This window comes from Pristiophorus japonicus, chromosome 9 (assembly GCF_044704955.1).
Source record: "Pristiophorus japonicus isolate sPriJap1 chromosome 9, sPriJap1.hap1, whole genome shotgun sequence".
Classification (NCBI taxonomy): Eukaryota; Metazoa; Chordata; class Chondrichthyes; family Pristiophoridae; genus Pristiophorus; species Pristiophorus japonicus.
In genome coordinates, this window is record NC_091985.1 from 38195023 (window position 1) to 38221426 (window position 26404).

Here is a 26404-nt window from a genome sequence, read left to right on the forward strand (position 1 = left end):
CAACAGACAGTCCGCCTGCAGGGACATTTTGTCTTTGTGCCTGTGGAACAGCTTAATCGCCTCCTGCATCTCCGCTAGGACGCTGGACCAGCTCCCATGTAGGACACAGTTTTTTTAACCAAGGACAGTAAAGGATCCTGGCTGGTCCAAGTCCTGATCTGGCAGGCCATAGCGGGGGACTTTTCGTTTTTGAATGCATCCATTACCATGAGCAAGTCCGCTGGCTGTACCAAATCCACCCCGGTGGTGGGCAATGGCAGCCGACTGAGAGCACCTGCGCAGTTCTCTGGCCCTGGTCTGATGCAGATTACATAGTTGTATGCCGACAGCGTGAGCACCCATCTTTGGAGGCGGGCAGAGGCATTGGTGTTAATCCCTTTGTTCTCAGAGAACAGCGATATGAGCGGCTTGTGGTCAGTTTCAAGCTCAAACTTGAGGCCAAATAAGTACTGGTGCATTTTTTTTCCCCCATAAATGCACGCCACAGCCTCTTTTTCAATCATGCTGTAGGCCCTTCCGGCCTTGGACAGACTCCTGGACGCATAAGCGACCGGTTGAAAAATCCCGGATTCATTAGCCTGTTGTAACACACACCCAACCCTGTATGACAACGTAGCGCAAGCTAGCACTAATCGTTTACAAGGGTTGTACAGGATAAGCAGTTTGTTTGAACACAACGGATTTCTGGCTTTCTTAAAGGCAGCCTCTTCTGAATTCCCCCAGTCGTCTCCCTTGCCCAGTAGCGCATGTAGGGGTTCTAGCAGGGTGCTTAACCCAGGCAGGAAATTACCGAAATAGTTCAGGAGTCCCAGGAACAACCACAGCTCCGTCATGTTCTGTGGTCGCGGCACGTTCTTGATGACCTCCGTCTTGGCGTCAGTGGGTCTGATGCCGTCTGCTGCGATTCTTCTTCCCAAGAATTCGACCTCCTGCGCCAGGTAAACACACCGAGCGTTTCAACCTGAGCCCCACACGATCCAACGGACTAAGAACCTCTTCCAGATTCTTCAAGTGCTCCATGGTGTCCCGACCTGTAACCAGAATGTCGTCCTGGGAAACCACGGTGCGAGGACCCGACTTTAGCAGGCTCTCCATATTCCGTTGGAAGATTGCCGCAGCTGACCGAATCCCGAACGGGCACCTGTTATAGATGAACAGACCTTTGTTGATGCAGGTGAGGCCTTTCGAAGACTCCTCCAGCTCCTGCGTCATGTAAGCCGAGGTCAGGTCCAGCTTGGTGAACGTCTTCCCTCCAGCCAGGGTCGCAAATAGGTCGTCTGCCTTGGGTAGCGGGTACTGTTCCTGCAGCGAAAAACGGTTAATCGTTACTTTGTAGTCCCCACAAATTCTAACCGTGCCGTCCTCCTTAAGTACCGGGACAATCGGACTAGCCCACTTGTTGAATTCCACCGGCGCGATGATGCCTTCTCGCTGCAGCCTGTCCAGCTCAATTTCCGCTTTCTCACGCATCATATACGGTACTGCCGGTGCCTTGTGGTGGATGGGTCGCGTACCGGGAGCCAAATGATCTGCACTTGCGCCCCCGAGAAGCTTCCAATGCCTGGCTCGAACAGCGATGAAAACCTGCTCAGAACCTGGGCACATGAGGCATCGGCGACGGACGAAAGCGCTCGGATGTCGTCCCAGTTCCAGCGGATATTTCCCAGCCAGCTTCTGCCAAATAATGTAGGGCCATCCCCTGGCACAATCTACAGCGGGAGTATGTGTACTGCTCCATCATAGGAGACTTTGACTTCTGCACTGCCAATTACAGGGATTAGTTCCTTGGTGTAAGTCCTTAGTTTGGTGTGAATAGGGTTGAGCTTAGGCCTGTGTGCCTTTTTGTCCCACAGCCTGTCGAAGACCTTTTTACTCATTATGGACTGACTCGCACCCGTGTCCAATTCCATAGATACTGAAATTCCGTTCAGTTCAACTTTCAACATTATTGGTGGACATTTCGTGGTGAATGTGTGTACCCCGTACACTTCTGCCTCCTCTGTATGAGTCCAATTCAGCCTGATCCACAGTGGATTGATTTTCCTCTGCAACGTGGTGGTTTGCAGGTTTGCAGCTCGCCTGCACATTCGCTGGAGGTGTCGCATTGTTCTGCAACCGTTGCACACATAGTGCTTGAAGCGGCAATGATGGGGCCGACGATCACCTCCACAGCGCCAACAAGGTGTTAACTGCCTCGCATTAACAATTGATGGCGGACTCTGGGTCATCTGAGGTCGGGCAGCAGCAGCCGACGTGTACGTTCTGCCATGTATACTTCTGCTTGAAAACGACGTTACTTTATGCAAAGTACGGGCCGAAACTTCTTTACTCTGTGAAATCTGTTTGGTGTTGTCGCTGGTGGACTGGGCTATTGTTCTGGCTTTACTTAGATTCGGAGTTTCAACAATCAGAAGTTTGCGAAGGATTGCCTGATGGCCAATGCCCAGTACAAAAAAGTCTCTAAGCATTTGTTCTAGGAATCCCTTAAATTCGCAATGTCCTGCGAGGCGCCTTAGTTCGGCGACATAGGTAGCCACTTCTACACCCTCTGACCATTGACGTGTGTAGAACTGATATCTGGTCATCAAAATGCTTTCCTTAGGATTTAGGTGCTCCCGGACCAGCATACACAATTCTTCATAGGATTTATCTATTGGTTTTGCCGGAGCTAGGAGATTCTTCATGAGGCCATAGGTTGTTGCCCCACAGACAGTTAGGAGGATGGCCCTTCGTTTGGCAGCGTTCTCATCCCCTTCCAGCTCATTGGCCACGAAGTATTGGTGGAGTCTCTCCACGAAGGCCTCCCAATCGTCCCCCTCTGAGAACTTCTCCAGGATGCCGACTGTTCTTTGCATTTTCGCGCGGTTGTTCGTTAGCTTGTCGCCAATTGATACACTCATAATAAAGGATGAAACTGAGTACTGTGTACAATGAGCAAGTGTGACCTTAGCTCCTTTAATAAGACTCCAGAGTGCAGGTACCTTGTGGGTGGCCTGCTTATATACCGTGCTCCCAAGGGATGCTAGGATCCCTTGGGACTCCAACAGGTCGGCCCTCCGGTGGTAGTGTAATAGAGGTTACAAGGGGTTAAATACATAACAATTTTAATATAAAATATGATTTACCAGATTATTCAATGTGTGAAAAATTATTATATTGATAGAATATTTTACAATAGACAATGCAAAAGGCACTTCTGGTGGGGAGGGAGGAGACAATAATGGTGTGCTTTTATTTCTTGCTCATTTTCTTCCATTCCCTTCTCTCCTTGACTACTTGCTGGGGGCCAGTTGCAATGGTTGTGGGACCTCGCCATTCTTGGTGTCAGCAGGCTATTTTACCATATGGACATCACAGATTCTGTTCTCACCTGCCATTCACACAAGTAGGGGTTGCTGGACAGGGCTCTGGAGTGGGAAGCATGGCACTTTCACCTTCCTCCAAGTTCCAAGATTCCCCACTGCTACAAATGATGCGCAGGAAACACCATCTTTGGACAGATGCTTCGACGGGGTCTAATTCACACTCCCAGGTATTTTCCTGTTCTCTGGATTTAGGTGTCAGCCTGGGCTCAGTAATCGAGCTTCTGAGTTAGAAGTCCTCATTCCTGAGACTTAATCTATTAATTTAGACTGACACTTTAGTGCCGTACTAAAGGAGGGCCACGCTATCAGACGGGCATCGCTTAGATGAAGCATTAACCAAGACCCTGTCAGGTGAATGTAAACGAAAATGTGGCACTTTTCGAAGAGCAGTGGAGGTGTCCTGACCAACAGCTATCACTCAACCAAAATCAATCAAAATGATTATCTAGTGATTTATCATATTGCTATGTGTGGGACCTTGCTATATAGTAATTGGCTGCCACATTTCTCTATATTAGAATAGTGACTACACTTCAAAAAGTACCGCATTGGCTGTGAAGCACTTTGGGACATCCTGAGGTTATGACAGATGGGCCTGTAAATGAGCATCCAGCACTCCTGCCTGAAACAACAACTTGCATTTATTTTGCGGGGGGTAAATTGCCCCCTTCTTTCAGGCGGGCGGTAAGGCCTTTCCTCCTGGAGGCAGGCGGCGGAGCAATTGCCCCCGGGCCTGGGACAACGGGAATGGGTTTCTGCCACGCGCGCTCCACCCAGTGCGCTGAACCCTTACCGCCTGGCAGTGACCACTATTCCGCCCCGCAGGGGAAATTGTTCCACGGGCCCTTGGCTGCCGCCTGTCGGTGCCTCCGACAGCTTCGCGAGTGGCTGGGTAGTGTGGTCGCCCTTAAAGGGGAGGGCGCACTGCAGTGGCCACAATTTTGTTTTAATTGTCGGCCGACTCCTGAGTCGGCCTGACAATGGCAGCGGTTAGTTCGGCCTGGCTGCCAACAGGCAGCCCAGTACCTTCTCTTGGGTGCCAGGCCACTGGTCTGGCCGAACCCCTCCCTGGTGGCCCAGTGAGCTCCATGTAGGCCTTGCAGTGTCCCTCCCCTTTAAGTGATGTCATCACCACCGCACTGATGGACACTGCCCCGCTCCCGACCCAAACCTGTCCCGATACCACCTCAAACATCGCCCCAAAGTGACAAATTGAAGATACAAATTTTCTGGCTTCCCCTTTGTCTCCTGCCGGGCGGTAAATCTTTGGATAATCGAAGTGCCCTCCCCAATTTCCCACTGAGGACAATTTCGGCCCCAGCATCTTTAAAATAGTAAAATGTCCCAAGGCGCTTCACAGGAGCGTTATCAAACAAAATTTGACCCCGAGCCACATAAAGAAATATTAGGACAGGTGACCAAAAGCTTGTTCAAAGATATAGGTTTTAAGGAGTGTCTTAATCAGTGGTCCTGAAAGGGATAGAAACATGGAAAACATAGAAAAATAGATGCAGAAGCAGGCCATTCAGCCCTTCGAGCCTGCACCACCATTCAATATGTTCATGGCTGATCATGCAACTTCAGTACCCCACTCCTGCCTTTTCTTCATACCCTCTGATCCCTTTAGCTGTAAGGGCCACATTTAACTCCCTTTTGAATATATCTAGTGAACTGGCCTCAACAACGTTCTGTGGTAGAGAATTCCATAGGTTTACAATTCTCTGGATGAAAAAGTTTCTCCTCATCTCAGTCCTAGATGGCTTACTCCTTATCCTTAGACTGTGACCCCTGGTTCTGGACTTCCCCAACATCAGGAACATTCTTCCTGCATCTAACCTGTCCAATCTAACCGTCAGAATTTTATATGTTTCAATGAGATCCCCTCTCATTCTTCTAAATTCCAGTGAATATAAGCCTAGCCGATCCAGTCTTTCTTCATGACTGGAGACTGGAGACAGTTCCAGAAATATCTTGAAACATTTGATGGGAATTTTTATAGGTCCAGAAGGGACACGACAATGCTTGTCCTGGTCCCACAAAAAATACTGTGGCTTTCTGCTGGCCGCTGGGTAGATACCCTCCAGTGTGCCTCCCCCGCCCTGCCGGCCCCACATGTTTTGTTGACAACCTCCAACTTGATTCACTCATTGTAACCGCTGGAGTCCCGCCCCTGGTTCAGCGAGCTGCCCACTGGCGCTCATTGAATGCTGCGCAGTGTTCTAACCATACATTAATGATGCTTGAACCGGGCAGGAGTAGCGGACACACTGCCGACTTCACGCCTACTTTGGGCATATGTTTAAAATTGCCCTTATAGTGACCGGAAGAATTTTTATTCAATGTAATTTATATATGGGGCATAGATATTTTTAATATGTGGCACACACAATATGTGCAGGTGGAATTTCATGGGTCTGCACCAGGCATTTTGAATCGCTTGAGTGTTGTGAAAATTGGGTGGGTCAGTGTGCGTGACTATGAAGGAAATTGTCCAATTTTCCTTCCATTCATTTAAAAGGAAAGAAAATCACGTGGTTTCCTTTATAGACATGTGCTCTGACCTGCTCTGTCTTCCAGTATTTGCCATACTCAGGCGCAGACCCAGGAAATTTTCCCATAGGTTGTCGAAACACAGACTTAAGACACATGTCAAAGAAATCTCTTCCTCTCCCCAGGCATGGAGTGAACTGCAATGTTAGCAGGGAGCTACACAAAGTTGCCTCTAATTTAAAAAACTTTGAATGGCTTAGTTAGAGAAACAATTCTATGATCACAGAGTTTCTTCATTATTTTTCATTACTAAAGATTGTAGGGAAATTGAGTGAACCCACTGTAAAACTGTACATGTTTATTCATGTGTTTTATCTAAATTAAATCATTTGTTGGTCTGAATTTGTGCCTGTCTTGATAGACGACTTTTTATTCTGCCTTCCGTAAAGATGCACATACTGGCACGTACAATATTTCAGTAGCCAGTATAGAGCTCATAAGTTCTTTGTTTTGATCCCCAGGCTACGCTCTAGTGTAACTAGATATTGAGCAATAAAAGGCACATTCTGCATCATGGGTGCGGGAGGCTCACATTGGGGAGTGATTGGTGATGTTGAACATGGTAGAATTATGACACTCGTATATTGCCATATCGCATGTCTGAGCAACATCAGAAATCTTCTCCCAGCCAAGAATGCAATACTTTGTAATTCAGTGATTGTCATTCTGAGGCAGGTACATGAGTTCAGAATACAACTTAAAGTGTGTCATGAGACACATTATTTATAAGTACTACATGGTGTGATGCTGCAATTGGAGACACAAAGTTGTGATCACATCACTAATTCTATGCCTGCCTGAAAAATAGTTTTTCATTGAGTATAAACTTGTCTTTTGTGGCAGGTATAGGGTCTCCAGCAGCAAAGACTATGGAGATGGGATAGATGTTCTTTGGGCTGGCAGTTACAGAACTGCTTTTGATTGAAAACTATGGGGCGATTTTCAGTTTTGCTACCTGGACAGTATCCGAGTGGGGTGGACCACCCGCCCTTTATAGAACCCGCCCGATTTCTGTTCTGTTGATTTCACTGGAATGAGTATTGGGCAAGTTCTACAAAGGGCAGGTGATCCGGTTCCGCCAGGTGGCTGCCCAGGTGGTGCAGTTGAAAATGACCCCTATGAGTGGCATACATATTTCAACCATGTGATTTACTTAAATGTCAGAACATTGGGATAAATTGAGTGATTTCATGTCCCCAGTGTGGAATCATAATCAAAGGGAACATTGGTCGTAAAATTGCCAGTACATCATTTGTAAGCTTGTCTGCAACCCATGCTTCTTTCAGCAAGTTTGGACTCACTGAATTTACCCTCTCATGTAATGCATTATGTGAGCATTTCTCTTTTTGAGCGTTTGTCTTTTAGGCTGTAAAGTATGTGTTGTGTTACATAAAATAATAAGTTCACATGTCTAATGAATATGCCTATCCTATCTATGAGGATAAGCTACCCGTTCAAATGTTTAGGGAGTCATTTTAACCTAACCCGCTCGCTGGGAAACTGAACAGATTGGATTGGTCGTCTGCTTTGCACCTCATCCAATTTTATATTCCATTGAAGTCAAATGATTGGACGAGATTTAAAACTCATGGCCCAATCGAGCGGGTTAATATAGAATTACTCCCATGTGTGTCAAGCTTGTCTATTCCTCCCCCTCAGCAATTCATGGTTTAGAAGAGGCTAAAACATTTTTTAGAAAACATTTAAATACGTGTCACTTATTTGTGACAAGAGAAAATGTTGAAAGTAGTTTGGTGGGAGAAGTTGTGAGGAAATACCTCTGGAAAAATCTGACAAATGTGCTGGCATGCATTTTCGTACTGTTTAGAAATTGTTCCATGTCCAACAAGAAATCCATCGCAGTCAAAAATCTGTCTAAAATTCCATTTGTGACAAAAACATAAGTCACAAAGCTTATGAAAATCGTCTCTAATTGTGACAATATACAAGCAAAAATCTACAGAGAGTTGACACTGTCTTTTCAGAGTAGATGCTGCATTTTGATGCAGCAAATTAGAACAATAGTGTGCCAGCAAAGTGTGTAATGTATTCTCGCAGCAAGAAAAATACACCAGGGAGAATTATAGTACAATATTATATAGTGTGTGTGTATATGTAAATAATATGCACACATACCTAAACCTTGCTAAAACAGAATGGTGCTGTAATTTAATATTCATGTGGTCATTTTTCTGAGCTGGCATATCACATTTTTACACTGCAGCATTCTGAAAATACTACATTCTTGAAATGCTGCAATCTAAAATTCTGCTTTCTTAAAGTGCAACAATTCAAGTCATTCCTACAGTTCAATAATTTATTAATATTGTATTCTTACATTGCAGTACTTATGAATATTGCACTGTTGCAATGCAGTTATCTGTGAATATCTCATTTTGCAGTATGGCAATCTATAAATGACACTTTCTTGCAGTGTTGTAATCAAATTATTATAGTGCCGTAATCTGTGATTATGTCTTTATAATATGAATTAATTTATGACCATCACATTTTTATCGTGCAGCAATCTATGAAGCTTGTATTCTTGCAGTATAGTAATATAAATACATTAGTACAGTGTAGTAATCTATGAATATGTTATTAGTATTAGTACACTCAGTAATCTATGAATATGCCATTAGTACATTGCTATAATATATGAATGTTACATTATTACAGTGCTATAATATGAATATGTTGCATTAGTACAGTTATAGTATATGAATATTGCATTAGTACAGTGCAGTAATATATGAATATGCCATTAGTACAACGCTATAATATGTGAATATGACATGAGTACAGTGCTGTATTTATACAACGACAATATCTGAATGTCACATTCTTTTTTTAGTAATTGAATTGACTTTACACAACAAATTGTCCACATTTATTGAGGTTGTCCATGACCACGGCCAAATCCGCCCCTATACTGGAATTCTGTGGCTGCACCAACTTCAGCCTTCTTGTCTGCACCATGTTCTTAATGTGATGTATTTATGAATATCTCATTTTCACAGTGATGTTATCTATGAATATCGCATTCTTAGACTGTTGCAATCTATGAATATCGTATTCTAAAGGCGCTGTATATCCTTGCAGTGCTGTATATTCCTGCTGTGCTGCGCTTTCTGAGTATCATATTCTTACAGTACACTAATCTATGATATTGCACAGAACAGCAACAGAGAGAATTCATTCATTCCAGTTTGAAAAGATGGGAGAACAGAAATGCCAGGATGATTTATGATAATAGTGGCTAAAAATATTTAAATATTGGAAAGAGACAACAGATGATTTATGAATGGCATAAACGCTTGGCTACACACCATCAGGCACTCTCTTGGTTTGAGATCGGTGTGACACAGGGAACATAAGAAAGTTAGAAAATAGCTTACAAAATGAGTGGGGGAGCAAAGTGAAACCAGCCACTGCAGCAGAGTCCCACAGTCTCTATCCTTGCAGCCTTTTATATAGATGTTTTTAATTAATGTTATTTAGTGCCACACTTCAGTGTCCTTTTGCAGTCTGCAGTTTAGAGTAATATTGAGACTGTCAGTCACAAAGAGGAGGAAACCATCCCATTTATTGGGGCTGGATTTAAGGATCCAGAGGTGATGGTGACTATTTCCGAATGTATAGCACGAAAAGCTCTAGCTGGCAATCTTAGCATGTTTACTGGCTGATCTCCTGTGGCACTGCTCATCGATAGTTTGGGAGCTAGATTTAGAACACAGTTGCATTCTTGCATTGCAGCCATTTGTGAACATCACATTTTGCAGTGCTGACCTGTCCTGTTCCTTTAAAGCCAGTGCTGAGGTACACCCTATGGGGGAGTGCACTAAGTGGGCATATGCTGATGTTAATTAGAAGCTAATTACTAATGGCTGTCGGCAGTTTCTTTAGATTTGCAACTGCTTGAACGTTGTATAATACCTTGTGCTGTGTGAGAAAAGCTAACCTCAAGCTCTGAAAAACTAGCAGCAAATGACGGGCTTTCTTCCCCTTTTTATGCATATTTTTAAAGATTGTCTGGTTATGATTTATTTATGTTTTATACAATGTGTGATGACTGAAGTATGATTGGTGTATAAAAATTATTTCTATGTACATGTACAGTCCTCTAGACCTAGTAAAAGCATTTTAGTACAATCTATGTTGTGGACTTCTCTATATATTTGTGTTGTGTGTTAAATGTATTTGTATTTATTAATCACTGTGTAATTATCAGTAGAAACAGTGCTGTAATGAAAGCATCCTGTATTCAAAAAGTACAATTGGAACAATATAGTATCAAAAACTCCCCCTCATTCTGAACCACTCTGTGTAAAACCTTGATATCCTATTAATTCAAATCTAATATCATAGCCAGCTAATTTAACCACTGCTTCCTTTACCTCACTCCCACTGCTGTTGAAACCCTCAACCAGGCTTTTGTCACCTCAATTTCTCCAACGTCCTCCTTGCTGGCATCCTATAAACTCCACTTTATTCAAAACTCAGCTGGCTATATCATGCCCTGCACTAAGACTCGCTTGCCCAACACTCCTGTGCCCACTGGCCTACATTGTGTATCTATCTCCCAATGCATTACATTTTTAAAACCTTATCCTCATCTTCAAAAGGCTCCTTGGTTTCATCCCACACACCCCATCACCAGCCTCCTTCCCTCCCCCATCTCTGCAACCTCCTCCAGGCATACATCCACTCTCCACACCCTTCGAACTTCAAGACTGTCCTCTTGTGCATCCCTTTGCCTTTTGTCCCAGCATTGATGATAAAATCTTCACTCAGCCATCTTGACTCTGCTGTCAAAAGAAACCACTTCCCTAAACCCCTCCACCTCTCTGTTTTCCCTTGACCTTGAAAAACCTTCTCAAAACCCATCTTTTGAACCAAGCTTTCATTTACCTGTCCTGGCTATGGCTCATTGTCAACTCGTTTATTTTATTTTATCCTTCTTTTGTAAAGTGTCTTGAGACATTATTTATGTTACAGGCATGATATAAATGCAAGTTGTTGTTGTTCCACATTTGATAGCAGATCTCTCAGCTATTTCAATCTCATTCTCACTCTCTCTTGCTTGCTCTCTCTCTCTCTAAACACCTCTGTCTCACTGCCTCTCTTCCTGTCTTCAAAAATACCATCTTAAATACTATCTGTTCAACCACACTTTTGGGCACCTCTCCTAACTCTTCCAAACTCTTCAGTTTCTGTCCTTCTCCATGAACTGCTTTTGGATGTCATCTATGTTAAAGGCACTATTTAAATACAAGTAGTTTTGATTTCATTTGGCTTTGCTCTATAGTTTGGAATGTGTTAGTTATTATTTTGGAGAATAACAGGTTGATGCCTTTACAATACATCTCATCAATGTTCAGTTATTGTGCTACATATTTCATGTGGCCTGTGTAGCGTAAACTGTTTATTAGACAGATAACTCTAAATGATGTATATATTTTTGTTTATCTTGCAGGATGATGAAATTGTACTGCAGTGCAGTGCCACTTTCCACAAAGAGCAGCTCAAACTCTGTCTCGCTGCAGAAGGATTTGGCAATCGACTCTGTTTTTTGGAGTCTACCTCAAACTCTAAGGTGAGCCTTTTCGAATCTATATTGCACTTTCCTCAGTTGCCGTAGAATTTGGCATCAGTGATTGTCACCACGTCTGTATTTGATAGCCTCGAGACCATGAATTTTCTATTGTTGAATGATAACTTGTGCTGTGGAAGCAATAATAGTGCAAGAACAGTCAGAATATATTGATAGATTAAGTGAATGGGCAAAACTGTGGCAAATAGATTTCAATGTAAGCAAATGTGAGGTCATCCATTTTGGACCTAAAAAAGAAAGAACAAGGGACTTTCTAAATGGTGAAAAGTTAAAAACAGTGGCTGTCTGAAGAAACTTGGGGGTTCAGGTACATAGATCATTAAATATCATGAACAGTACAGAAAATAATCTAAATGGCTAATGGAATGCTGGCCTTTATATCTAGAATACTAGAATACAAGGGGGTAAAGGTTATACTGCAGCTATACAAAGCCCTGGTTAGACCACACCTGGAGTACTGTGGGCAGTTCTGGGCAACAAGCCCCAGGAAGGATATATTGACCTTGGAGGGAGTACAGCATAGGTTTACCAGAATGATACCTGGATTTCAAGGATTTACTTATGAGGAGGGATTAACAAATTAGGGTTGTATTTCCAAGAATTTAGAAGGTTAAGAGGTGATCTGATTGAAGTTTTCAAGTGTTATACATATGGACTTGTATTTACTCTGTACAGCCACCAGAGGGCTCATCCCCTGGAGTCCCAAGGATCCCATAATCCCTTGGGAGCACAGGTATTTAAGGAGGCTTCACAGGTTGGAGAGGCACTCTGGAGACCTGCAATAAAAGACTACGGTCACATTTGACTTTGAGCTCACACTGTTCAGTCTGACCCTTTCTCCATACACAACAACTGGCGATGAGATACAGATAGCGAACCCAAAGATGCAGAGAACAGTGGGCATCCTGGAGAAATTTTTGGAGGGAGCTAATTGGGAAACTTTTGTGGAGCGACTCGACCAATACTTCGTGGCCAATGAGCTAGGTGAGGAAGAGAGCGCTTCCAAACGAAGGGCGATCCTCCTCACCGTCTGTGGGGCACCAACGTATGGCCTCATGAAGAATCTACTCACTCCAGCGAAACCCACGGAGAAATCGAACGATAATTTGTGCACACTGGTCTGAGCATTTGAACCTGAAGGAAAGCATTCTGATGGCGAGGTACCGGTTCTACACCTATAAAAGATCTGAAGGCCAGGAAGTGGTGAGTTATGTCGCCGAGCTAAGACGCCTTGCAGGACATTGCGAATTTGGATCACATGCTCAGAGACTTTTTCGTACTTGGCATTGGCCACGAAACCATACTTCGCAAACTTTTGACTGTAAAGACCCCAACCTTGAGTAAGGCCATAGCAATTGCCACCAGTGACAATACGAAGCAAATCTCTCAGCAAGTACTGTGAACAAAGTGGTGTTGTTTTCGAATCGTAACGTACAGGGCAGGTCACACATATCTGCAGCTGCACGTCCGCAGATGACCTAGAGTCCACCATCAAGGGTGATGAATACAAGGCCATTAACAACTTGTTGGCGCTGCGGGGGTGATCATCGTTTCCATTCATGTCGATTCAAAGAGTACGTTTGCAAGGGCTGTGGAACAATGGGACACCTCCAACGAGTGTGCAGGCAAGTTGCAAAGCCTGTTAAACCTGCAAACCATCATGTTGCAGAGGAGGACAGATCCACAGAGGATCACGACGAACCAGAGCCTCAGATAGAGGAGGCAGAGGTACATGGGGTGCACACATTTACCCCGAATTGTTCCCCAATAATGCTCAATGTTGAACTAAACGGACTCCCGGTGTCAATGGAGCTGGACACGGGCACGAGCCAGTCCATCATGGGCAAAAAGAGTTTTGAAAGGCAACAAGGCCTCAAGGCCAGTCTTAACTCCAGTTCGCACGAAACTAAGAACTTACACTAAAGAACTGATTCCTGTAATTGGCAGTGCTACCGTAAAGGTCTCCTATGATGGAGCGGTGCACAAGCTACCATTCTGGATGGTACCGGATGATGGTCCCATGCTGCTCGGCAGGGGCTGGCTGAGAAAGATATGCTGTAACTGGGACAACGTCTGAGCGCATCGCCCGCTAACGACACTTCGTATGCCCAGGTCTTAAACAAATTTCCTTCGCTGTTCGAACCAGGCATTGGGAAATTCCAAGGAGCAAAAGTGCAGATCCACCTAATCCCAGGGGCGCGATCCATCCATCAAGGCGAGAGCAGTGCCGTACATGATGAAAGAAAAGATAGAGATTGAGCTAGACCGGCTGCAAAGAGAGGGCATCATTTCACTGATCGAGTTCAGCGAGTGGGCCAGTCCTATTGTCCCAGCCCTCAATGGAGATGGCACCGTCAGAATCTGGCGATTACAAAGTAACTATCAATAGTTTCTCCCTGCAGGACAAATACCCACTACCAAAGGCCGACGACCTCTTTGCAAAGCTGGCGGGAGGAAAGACGTTCATGAAGCTGGATCTGACTTCAGCCTACATGACGCAGGAATCATCGAAGGCCCTCACCTGCATCAATACGCACAAAGGTCTTTTTGTTTATAACAGATGCCCGTTTGGAATCCGATCAGCGGCGGCGATATTCCAGAGAAACATGGAAAGTTTACTGAAGTCGGTCCCACACACCGTGGCTTTCCAGGACGACATCTTGGTCACAGGTCGGAACACAGTCAAGCACCTGCAGAACCTGGAGGAGGTTCTTAGTCGACTCAACCGCGTGGGGCTTAGGTTTAAACGCTCGAAGTGCATTTTCCTGACACCTGAAGTGGAGTTCTTGGGAAGGAGGATTGCGGCGGACAGCATCAGGCCCACCAACATGAAGACGGAGGCAATCAAGAAAACACCGAGGCCACAGAACGTGACGGAGCTGCGGTCGTTTCTGGGACTCTTGAACTACTTTGGTAACTTCTTACCGGGTCTCAGCACACTGTTAGAACCACTACATGTCTTACTACGAAAAGGGGGCGAATAGGTTTGGGGCAAAAGCCAAGAAAATGCCTTTGTAAAAGCGAGAAAATTGTTATGCTCAAACAATTGCTTGTGTTGTATGATCCATGTAAGCGTTTGGTATTAGCATGTGATGCGTCGTCATATGGCGTCTGGTGTGTATTGCAACAAGCTAATGATTTTGGGAAACTGCAACCGGTTGCTTATGCATCCAGGAGTCTGTCTAAGGCTGAGAGAGCCTACAGCATGATTGAAAAAGAAGCGTTAGCGTGTGTCTATGGGGTAAAGAAAGTGCATCAATACCTGTTTGGGCTAAAATTTGAATTGGAAACTGACCATAAGCCACTTATATCTCTGTTTTCCGAGAGTAAAGGGATAAATACCAACGCATCGGCCCGCATCCAGAGATGGGCGCTCATGTTGTCCGCATAAAACTATGCCATCTGCCACAGGCCAGGCACAGAAAACTGCGCCGATGCTCTCAGTAGGCTGCCATTGCCCACCACGGGGGTGGAAATGGCGCAGCCCACAGATCTAGCCATGGTTATGGAAGCATTTGAGAGTGAGCAATCACCCGTCACTGCCCGGCAGATCAAAACCTGGACAAGCCAGGACCCCTTATTATCTCTAGTCAAAAGCTGTGTGCTTCACGGGAGCTGGTCCAGTGTCGCAGTAGAAATGCAGGAAGAGAAAAAGCCGTTCCAGCAGCGCAAAGTTGAAATGTCTATATTCTGTGGGGCAATCGAGTAGTGGTCCCCAAGTAGGACAGAGACACCTTCATCAACGACCTCCACAGTACCCACCCAGGCATCATAATGATGAAAGCAATAGCCAGATCCCACATGTGGTGGCCCAGTATCGATGCGGACTTAGAGTCCTACGTTCACAGATGTAATACGTGCTCGCAGTTAAGCAATGTACTTGCCCTCCAAACTGTGGTCTAGGGTACACGTCGACTATGCAGGCCCGTTCTTGGGTAAAATGTTCCTTGTGGTTGCAACACGTACTCCAAGTGGATTGAATGTGAAATAATGTCGGCTAGCACGTCTGCTGCCACTACTGAAAGCCTGCGGGCCATGTTTGCCACTCACGACTTACCCGATGTCCTGGTGAGCGACAACGGGCCATGTTTTACCAGTGCTAAGTTCAAAGAATTCATGACTCGTAACGGGATCAAACATGTCACATCTGCCCCGTTTAAACCAGCGTCCAATGGTCAGGCAAAGAAAGCAGTGCAAACCATCAAGCAAGGCTTGAAGAGGGTAACTGAAGGCTCACTGCAGACTCGCCTATCCTGAGTCCTGCTTAGCTATCGCACGAGACCCCACTCACTGACTGGGATCCCACCTGCTGAACTGCTCATGAAAAGAGCACTTACGACAAGGCTCTCGTTAGTTCACCCTGATCTACATGAACAGGTAGAGAGCAGACAGCTTCAACAAAGTGCATACCATGATAGTGCAAATGTGTCACGCGAGATTGAAATCAATGATCCTGTATTTGTATTAAATTATGGACAAGGTCCCAAGTGGCTTCCCGGCACTGTCGTGGCCAAAGGGGAGTAGGGTGTTTCGGGTCAAACTTTCAAATCGACTCATTCACAGGAAACACTTGGACCAAATCAAACTCAGATTCGTGGACTATCCTGAGCAACCCACCTTGGACCCTACCTTTTTTGATCCCCCAACATACACATCAGTGGCAACCAGCACCACGGTTGACCACGAAGCAGAACCCATCATCCACAGCAGTCCAGCAGGGCCCAACACACCAGGCAGCCCAGCAAGGCCAGCTGCACAGCAGCCCAGCGAGGGCCCAACAAATGATTCAACATCACCAGCATTCACACCGAGACGATCAACCAGGGCAAGAAGGGCCCCAGATCGACTCATATTGTAAATAGTTACACTATTGACTTTGGAGCGGGGATCAGTGTTGTTATATACGTGGACTTGTATTTACTCTGGATAGCCACCAGAGGGCTCATCCCCTGGAGTCCCAAGGGATCCCATAATCCCTTTGGAGCACAGGTATTTAAGGAGGCTTCACAGATTGGAGAGGCACTCTGAAGACCTGCAATAAAAGACTACGGTCACACTTTACTTTGAGCTCACAGTGTTCAATCTGACTCTCCATACACAACATCAAACTATTAAGGGGAACAGAGATAAACTATTTCCATTGGTTGGGGATTCTAGTACTAGGGGGCCACAGTCTAAAAATTAGAGGCAGACCTTTCAGGAGTGAAATTAGGAAACACTTCTACACACAAAGGGTGATAGAAGTTTGGAACTCTGTTCCGCAAATGGCAATTGATGTCTGATCAATTGTTAATTTTAAATATTAATAGCTTCATATTAACCAAAAGTATTAAGGGATACCCATGTGGAGTTAGTTCACAGATCAGCCATGATCTCATTGAATGGTGAAACAAGCTTGAAGGGCTGAATGGCAGACTCCTGTTGCTGTGTTCCAAGAAATTAAACCGTAGATAAATGAAAATAATGAAGAGCTGCTATATTTTTGAAGAGACATTTACACTAATCAGTTCTTACTTCCACAAAATAACTGATGCAGACAACTGTACTTGTTAAGATTTCATGATTTAAAAAAATAATAGATATGTATTAAGAGGCTGTTGCTGTTTAATGTAATGTGTTTTGGATGTATTTTTGTTCTTGATGTGTGGGGCACTAGATCCTTTCTATAAGACTTTCTTTATAAACCGAAGACAAGTTATATAGACAGGCATGCTATAATGAGGGTTATATATTTATTTATTGCAGGGTGAGTCATAATAATGTTTGTAAAATCAGGGCATTACTAAGTTAGCGACTGTAGTCTGCTTTAGAGGAGCCACACGCAAGGCAATTTAAATCAGAGTCAGGCTACATTAAGAATGCACTTTTTCTTGCAAGAATGTACAAATGCATTGTTTCTTGCAGAAATATTTTGCTCCCTTTTCCTTTCCCAAAGACATTGACTCCTTGCTGGACTACGGTTCTCCAGAAGGCAATTGCCCTTTAGTGTCTCGTCCAACTGGTCATCATTCATATGCGAACCTTGATAGTGAGCATCATCATGCGATTTTATCGCAGGGAGCCTTTACAACTGAGTCTGATTCAAACATTACCCAGCAGCCACTAATGCACAGTTTTAGCAGGGTCGTGCAGCAGTCCTGCTGCAGGACCGCCGGATTTTACAGCTGGGCAATAGCGGGAATAATGCCGGGAGCCTGCCGTGCACACTTGACGAACCTGACTTGGGGTTCCTATTGCGTCAGAAAGACAGGTAAAGTCCAGAACAGTGCCATTCGGTGGGTAATCCCAGGGGCAATCTTCTAACCCCATTGCATAATTGCTTGCCAGCAAGTGCGAACTAAGCTCTTGAACATCAGGGTGTTTTAACATTCTCACAGCTTTAGTGATAATCTTTTTAGTGGCCAAAGATTGTTTTTATTTTAAAAGAAAACTGCTGTTGTCAAATCCACCCAAAATATTGCAGCAGATTCTTGTGATATCAATAAAATGTGGAGCTCTTATAATTAGCATGGTAAAAACATTCCGTTATCATGTGGCTCAGTGAATAGCACTCTTGCCTGAGTCAGAAGGTTATGGGTTCAAGTCCCACTCCAGGGACTTGAGCACATAAATCTAGGCTGACATTCCAGTGCAGTGCTGAGGGAGTGCTGCACTGTCAGAGGTGCTGTTTTTAGGATGAGACATTAAACCGAGGCCCCGTCTGCCCTCGTAAAAGATCCCATGGCACTATTTCAAAGAAGAGCAGAGGAGTTATCCCCGGTGTCCTGGCCAATATTTATCCCTCAATCAACATAACAAGACCAGATTATCTGGTCATTATCACATTGCTGTTTGTGGGAGTTTGCTGTGTGCAAATTATCTGCCACGTTTCCCACATTACAACACAGTAATTCATTGGCTGTAAAGTGCTTTGAGAGGTCCGGTGGTTGTGAAAGGTGCGATATAAATTCAAGTCTTTTTTTTTACATGATAATTTAATACCGTATAGATTGCACTAAGTTTGTGCAATGTCCAAACTGGTCAAGTAGTAAGCACTGGTTCATTCTCACATTTTCAATGGTCTGATCAATTTCACACTGCTAACCCCAAGGCAATTGAGTATTGAAGACACACAGATGTTGCATCCACCTATCCAAAGGTCTTAATTGGATCTTCTTAGCTGACAATTGGCAGTGAGTACTTTTTATTTCTCCTGACCACTTCTCTGTTGGTTTATATTCGGGAACCACTGTTACGTTAAGCAGTTCTAGAATGCATGAGGCTGCAAGTGCACTAAAATTGTTGCCCATTAACATGGTGGGGTGGGAGGGGGAAGCACGGGGAGCATTGAGTACACTGGCAGCGACACAGAAAGAACTGTTCAAATGTCAGTTGTGACTTTACGCACTGACTGCAGGCATTCCCAACAGAGGGGGAGAAAGTCCGTATGGAACCACGGCAGTGCCTTGTAACAACTGCGTTACTCTTGAGTCCAGCCCGCCTGCCATCATGACAAAATGCCGAATGTGCAGCATATAGCAGCAATACCTCTGTTTAAGTTTATTGCCCGGCCCCATGGAATCTCCGTGCTGCTGATGGCACTCGCACATTTAAATCTAGAGCCGCCTCTGCCTGCAAAGCTGTAATATAGATGCAGTATTAAATAGTTTCTACCACACCAGTGTGCTTCATCGGGAATTATTGTGAGCAATGCTCTCGTGCTAGCTTTTTATTTTATTTTATTTTATTCATCAGAGAGGCTTCAGGAATGGCACCCAGTGATATGCCTAGTTTGATCTATGGAGTTAAAAGAGAATATAGACGAGCGCTAAAACGGGAGAAATGTTTAGGGTTACCGGGCCTTGAAATTAGGTTTATGAAACCAGCTCCCAATGTTCTCAGCATTGATGCCTCACCAGAGCACATTTTGCTCAGACTGGCATTTTTTTTACACTGAATAAGCTGGCAATAAGTGTCAGCTTTTGCACATTATAAAAGCTGTTTTCTCCAAATGGGTTTGGGCTGTCATCCAGTATTAACCCTGCAGCAGAATGTCACGGTGACACTGCCTGATGATGATGTAGGTTGAGCACTTTGTTGTAGCTTGTGATTTTGATTTAAACATTTACTTTGGGGGAACCAATATTTTCCAGTGGGAAGGTATTTCTCTGCTGCAATGTGTCTGTTTTTTTTGCAGCCGCTCATTCTTTTCGCAGCAGGATACTTTGGCGGGGGGTAGGGGGGTGCGGGGGTGCGGTGTGCCTACCCCGCAAAATAATGATTTTATGAATTCTTGATAACCGAACTGTGTGATTACCATCGCATTTAAAGAGGAAGACATTGCTTCCCGAGCGTGGAAACTTCTGCTGCAGTGCTGGCATATTTGCTGATGGCAACATTTTAGTCAACAGTAGTTGCTCGATCTGTGACCTGAACTTCTGCACAAACGAGTTGTTACAGTTTTAGACTGACTTCCCCGTACTTTGACCTCATGCTCACAATGGGAAAGGCAGTTTCCATGAGATAGAGACCTCTATAAACCGAAACCTGCAACCTTATGCATCTCATGAGTGAGATAGTGTACCGTGGAACTAGCAATTACTTCAACTATGGTATATTGTACCAAAGAAATGCCCATCGTATTTTCCTATCTACTCTGAATCAAAGGAAGTACCATACTGCCAGACCATTACTTTTGGGATAAAACTAATAGGCAGGTTTCTTTACAAGTAGAATAATTCAAGGAACCAGTAAGACACAGCGAGATACTAAAAGGTTCAACACTAGACTTGGACATACTATTAAAAGATTGTTCTGAAACAAGAAAAAAGACCAGGTTCAGTAAGCTAATGGTTATGGCACTGGACTAGCAACCCAGGGGGTTTACGTTCAACTCCCACCATGGCAAGTTGTGAAATTGAATTCAATGAAATCTGTTAATTTGTGGACTAGTGCCAGGAGAGCTGCTGGATTGTCATTAAAACGAATCTGTTCACCAACCTGTCACCCCTAAACGCGACTCCAGTCCCACAATATGTGGGCTAGCAAGTCACTCAGTTGTAAAAAAAATAACTGTTACAATACAGATCAATAAGAGGAATATTGGATTAAGCAATTGGCAGTGACTCACGTATTGGATCAAGACAAAATTCAGAAAATCCCAGGCCTGTCGACCCTGCAAAGTTCTCCTCACTAATATCTGGGAACACGTGCCCAATATGGAAGAGCTGTCCCACAGACTAGGCAAATAATAGCCTGCCATATTTGTCCTAGCTTTCAGCTGGCATCCTAGAGTCTACTGCTGGCATCCATCTCCAACCCAAAAGGATTGGGTACCGCTTTGGGTACTGTTGAGGGGGATGAGTCATCAGGGGAGGGCAGTAGCAGCCAAGTTCATGGCACTGTGGGTGGCTCTGCTGCACAGGAGGACAGGAAAAAGAGTGGGAGACCTATAGTGATAGGGGATTCAATTGTAAGGGGAATAGATAGAAGTTTCTGCGGCCGCAACCGAGACTCCAGAATGGTATGTTCCCTCTCTGGTGCAAGGGTCAAGGATGTCTCGGAGCAGGTGCAGGGCATTCTGAAAAGGGAGGGTGAACAGCCAGTTGTCGTGGTGCATACAGGTATCAACGATATAGGTAAAAAACGGGATGAGGCCCTCCAAGACGAATTTAGGGCGCTTGGAGCTAAATTAAAAGGTAGGACCTCACAAGTAGTAATCTCAGGATTGCTACCAGTGCCACATGCTAGTCAGAGTAGGAATCGTAGGATTGCTCAGATGAATATGTGGCTTGAGGAGTGGTGCAGAAGGGAGGGATTCAAATTCCTGGGACATTGGAATCGGTTCTGGGGGAGGTGGGACCAGTACAAACCGAACGGTCTGCACCTGGGCAGGACCGGAACCAATGTCCTAGGGGGAGTGTTTGCTAGTGCTGTTGGGGAGGATTAAACTAATATGGCAGGGGGATGGGAACCAATGCAGGGAGACAGAGGGAAGTAGAATGGGGGCAGAAGCAAGAGATAGAAAGAAGAAAAATAAAAGTGGAGGGCAGAGAAACCTAAGGCAAAAAGCAAAAAGGGCCACATTACAGCAAAATTCTAAAGGAGCAAAGTGTGTTAGAAAGACAAGCCTGAAGGCTCTGTGCCTCAATGCGAGGAGTATTCGGAATAAGGTGGATGAATTAACTGCGCAGAAAGCAGTTAACGGGTATGATGTAATTGACATCACCGAGATATGGCTCCAGGGTGACCAAGGCTGGGAACTCAACATCCAAGGGTATTCAACATTTAGGAAGGATAGACAGAAAGGAAAAGGAGATGGGGTGGCATTGCTGGTTAAAGAGGAAATTAATGCAATAGTAAGAAAGGACATTAGCTTGGATGATGTGGAATCGGTATGGGTGGAGCTATGGAATACCAACGCTAGTGGGAGTTGTGTACAGACCACCAAACAGTAGTAGTAAGGTTGGGGACAGCATCAAACAAGAAATTAGGGATGCATGCAATAAAGGTACAGCAGTTATCATGGGTGACTTTAATCTACATATTGATTGGGCTAACCAAACTGGCAGCAATACGGTGGAGGAGGATTTCCTGGAGTGTATTAGGGATGGTTTTCTAGACCAATATGTCGAGGAACCAAGTAGCGAGCTGGCCATCCTAGACTGGGTGATGTGTAATGAGAAAGGACTAATTAGCAATCTTGTTGTGCGAGGTCCCTTGGGGAAGAGTGACCATAACGTGGTAGAATGCTTTATTAAGATGGAGAGTGACACAGTTAATTCAGAAACTAGGGTCCTGAACTTAAGGAAAGGTAACTTTGATGGTTTGAGGCGTGAATTGGCAAGAATAGACTGGCAAATGATACATAAAGGGTTGACGGTGGATAAGCAATGGCAAACATTTAAAGATCACATGGATGAACTTCAGCAATTGTACATCCCTGTCTGGAGTAAAAATAAAATGGGGAAGGTGGCTCAACCATGGCTAACAAGGGAAATTAAGGATAGTGTTAAATCCAAGGAAGAGGCATATAAATTGGCCAGAAAAAGCACCAAACCTGAGGACTGGGAGAAATTTAGAATTCAGCAGAGGAGGACAAAAGGTTTAATTAAGAGGGGAAAAATAGAGCACGAGAAGAAGCTTACTGGGAACATAAAAACTGACTGCAAAAGCTTCTATAGATATGTGAAGAGAAAAGGATTAGTGAAGACAAACGTAGGTCCCTTGCAGTCGGATTCAGGTGAATTTATAATGTGGAACAAAGAAATGGCAGACCAATTGAACAAATACTTTGGTTCTGTCTACGCGAAGGAAGACACAAATAACCTTCCGGAAATACTAGGGGACCGAGTGTCAAGTGAGAAGGAGGAACTGAAGGATATCCTTATTAGGTGGGAAATTGTGTTTGGGAAATTGATGGGATTGAAGGCCGATAAATCCCCGGGGTCTGATAGTCTGCATCCCAGAGTACTTAAGGAAGTAACACTAGAAATAATGGATGTATTGGTGATCATTTTCCAACAGCCTATCAACTCTGGATCAGTTCCTATGGACTAGAGGGTAGCTACTGTAACACCACTTTTTAAAAAGGAAGAGAGAGAGAAAGCAGGTAATTATAGATGGGTTAGCCTGACATCAGCGGTGGGGAAAATGTTGGAATCAATTATTAAGGATGAAATAGCAGCGCATTTGGAAAGCAGTGACAGGATTGGTCCAAGTCAGCATGGATTTATGAAGCGGAAATCATGCTTGACAAATCTTGTAGCATTTTTTGAGGATGTAACTAGTAGAGTGGACAAGGGAGAACCAGTGGATGTGGTGTATTTGGACTTTCAAAAGGCTTTTTACAAGGTCCCACACAAGAGATTTGTGTGAACATAAGAACATAAGAATTAGGAACAGGAGTAGGCCATCGAGCCCCTCGAGCCTGCTCCGCCATTCAACAAGATCATGGCTGATCTGGCCGTGGACTTGGCTCCACTAACCCTTGATTCCCTTATTGGTTAAAAATCTATCTATCTGTGACTTGAATACATTCAATGAGCTAGCCTCAACTGCTTCCTTGGGCAGAGAATTCCACAGATTCACAACCCTCTGGGAGAAGAAATTCCTTCTCAACTCGGTTTTAAATTGGCTCCCCCGTATTTTGAGGCTGTGCCCCCTAGTTCTAGTCTCCCCGACCAGTGGAAACAACCTCTCTGCCTCTATCTTGTCTATCCCTTTCATTATTTTAAATGTTTCTATAAGATCACCCCTCATCCTTCTGAACTCCAACGAGTAAAGACCCAGTCTACTCAATCTATCATCATAAGATCCTGTGTGGACAAGAGCAGGGACTGCAGGGAAGATGAGCAAACTGACCACAGCACCGTGGTACAGGGGGTTATTCAAGTGGGGGGAGTAAAAAGAAATGAAGCGGTAGGGGACAGTATCATTAGAAACAGAGCAAATAGGTGCAGGAGTAGGCCATTTGGCCTTTCGAGCCTGCACCACCATTCAATATGATCATGGCTGATCATGCACTTCAGTACCCTCCTGTTGCTTTCTCTCCATACCCCTTGATCCCTTTAGCCATAAGGGCCACATCTAACTCCCTTTTGAATATATCTAACAAACTGGCCTCAACAACTTTCTGTGGTAGAGAATTCCACATGCTCACAACTCTGAGTGAAGACGTTTCTCCTCATCTCAGTCCTAAATGGCTTACCCCTTATCCTTAGACTGTGACCCCTGGTTCTGGACTTCCCCAACATCGGGAACATTCTTCCTGCATCTAACCTGTCCAATCCCGGCAGAATTTTATATGTTTCTATGAGATCCCCTTTCATTCTTCTAAATTCCAGTGAATATTAGCCCAGTCGATCCAGTCTTTCTTCATATGTCAGTCCTGTCATCCTGGGCATCAGTCTGGTGAACCTTTGCTGCACTCCCTCAAAAGCAAGAATGTCCTTCCTCAGATTAGGAGACCAAAACTGTACCGTGTGGCCTCACCAATGTGGCCCTGTACAACTGTAGTAAGACCTCCCTGCTCCTATACTCAAATCCTCTCGCTATGAATGCCAACATGCCTTTTGCTTTCTTCACCGCCTGCTGTATCTGTATGCCAACTTTCAATGACTGATGTACCATGACACCCAGGTCTCGTTGCACCTCCCCTTTCACTAATCTATCATCATTCAGATAATCTGCCTTCCTGTTTTTAACCACAAAAGTGGATAACCTCACATTTATCTTCATTATACCGCTTCTGCCATGTATTTGCCCATGCACCTAACCTGTCCAAGTCACCCTGCAGCCTCTTAGCATCCTCCTCACAGCTCACACTATCACTCAGCTTAGTGTCATCTGTAAACTTGGAGATATTAACATTCAATTCCTTCGTCTAAATCGTTAATGTATATTGTAAATAGCTGGTGTCCCAGCACTGAACCTTGCAGTACCCCACTAGTCACTGCCTGCCATTCTGAAAAGAACCTGTTTATTCCTACTCTTTGCTTCCTGTCTGCCAACCAGTTCTCTATCCACGTCAATACGTTACCCCCAATACCATGTGTCATGTATTCAACCAGCATTGTAACCCATGTATAAATTGACCTAAGTTGTACACCGTGAGAACACTGACCACTAGGTGGGAGACACTCCTAACCTGGACCTTCAGGTATAAAAGGGGAAGCTCCATCCACCTTCATCACTTGAGTGCTAAGAAATAAAGGACAAGTCACAGACTGACCTTCTCTCAAGCATGGGCCTTGTGTGCATTTATACTGTGTAGTAAGGACGTATCAATGGCGACAAGAAACTGGGATTTAAACCACGCGAGCATGGCCACTAGCAGAACAGACGAGAGGTACTGTGTTAAGGAATGGTTGGGACAGAGATTCAACATTGTTAAAGCAGCACACAGTTCTCCAGGCAGACAAGGGCAGTCAGGCATGCCCCAACATGTAGTCGAACCCAGAGGGGGAGTTCGACAGAGACAATGGCAAGCTGATCGGCGATTTACGCCATTGCATGGGACAATGTGGCCAGTAATGGGGCCATCAACACCTGTTAATGGTGCACTCAAGGACAATAACAGGGGCAGTCAGGGATGATCGACTGGCAAGGGACCTTTTATTTCAAACCGCAACTCATGCTGGAGACGTGGAGGCATACATTCAGCCGGAGTTTGCTAAGGTGAGCAAAATACCTGCAGAAATTGCAGAAATGGACACTGGGGGAAATAGCTGGAAGCTGAAGTTCAGCGAGTTCATGTGGAGCATGTACACAGTTCATACACCAGGACGCCACCGATAATGATGAAAGTGCTTCTCAATGGCATCCCAGTATCAATGGAGTTAGACACGGGTGCCAGCCAGTCCCTGATGGGTATCAAACAGTTTGAAAAGTTGTGGGCATCCAAGGCCAGGAGGCCAAAATTATCGCCGATTGCCGCACAGCTACGGACTTACACAAAGCAGATCATTCCGGTGCTAGGCAGCGCCACGGTAGTCGTGACCCACAAAGATTCGGAGAACAGGTTGCCACTCTGGATTGTCCCAGGGGACGGTCCGCACCACTGGGGAGGAGTTGGCTTGCTGTCATGAACTGGAAATGGGGCGATGTCAATGCAATTTCCTCTGTGGAGCGAGTATCATGCTCACAGGTCCTGGACAAATTTGACTCATTATTTCAACCCGGCATTGGCACTTTCATGGGGGCCAAGGTAGTGATTCACATAAACCCGGACGCCAGACCAGTACACCACAAGGCTAGAACAGTGCCGTACGTGATGCGGGAAAAGATAGAAGGCGAATTGGACCGCCTGTTGAGGGAAGGCATCATCTCGCCAGACGAATTCAGTGACTGGGCGAGCCCGATTGTGCCGGTGCTCAAGGCGGATGGGTCGGTCAGG

The 26404-nt window shown here is 44.8% G+C and overlaps 1 protein-coding gene across 1 annotated transcript in view; it reads left to right on the forward strand.

The window, feature by feature from the left end:
- ryr2a (ryanodine receptor 2a (cardiac)) overlaps positions 1–26404 on the forward strand; it is a 924147-nt gene that overhangs the window by 120173 nt on the left and 777570 nt on the right. Inside the window, exon 3 of the mRNA XM_070890953.1 lies at positions 11392–11511. Within this exon, the coding sequence (XP_070747054.1) occupies positions 11392–11511 (120 nt within the window). The remainder of the gene's footprint in view (positions 1–11391; positions 11512–26404) is intronic.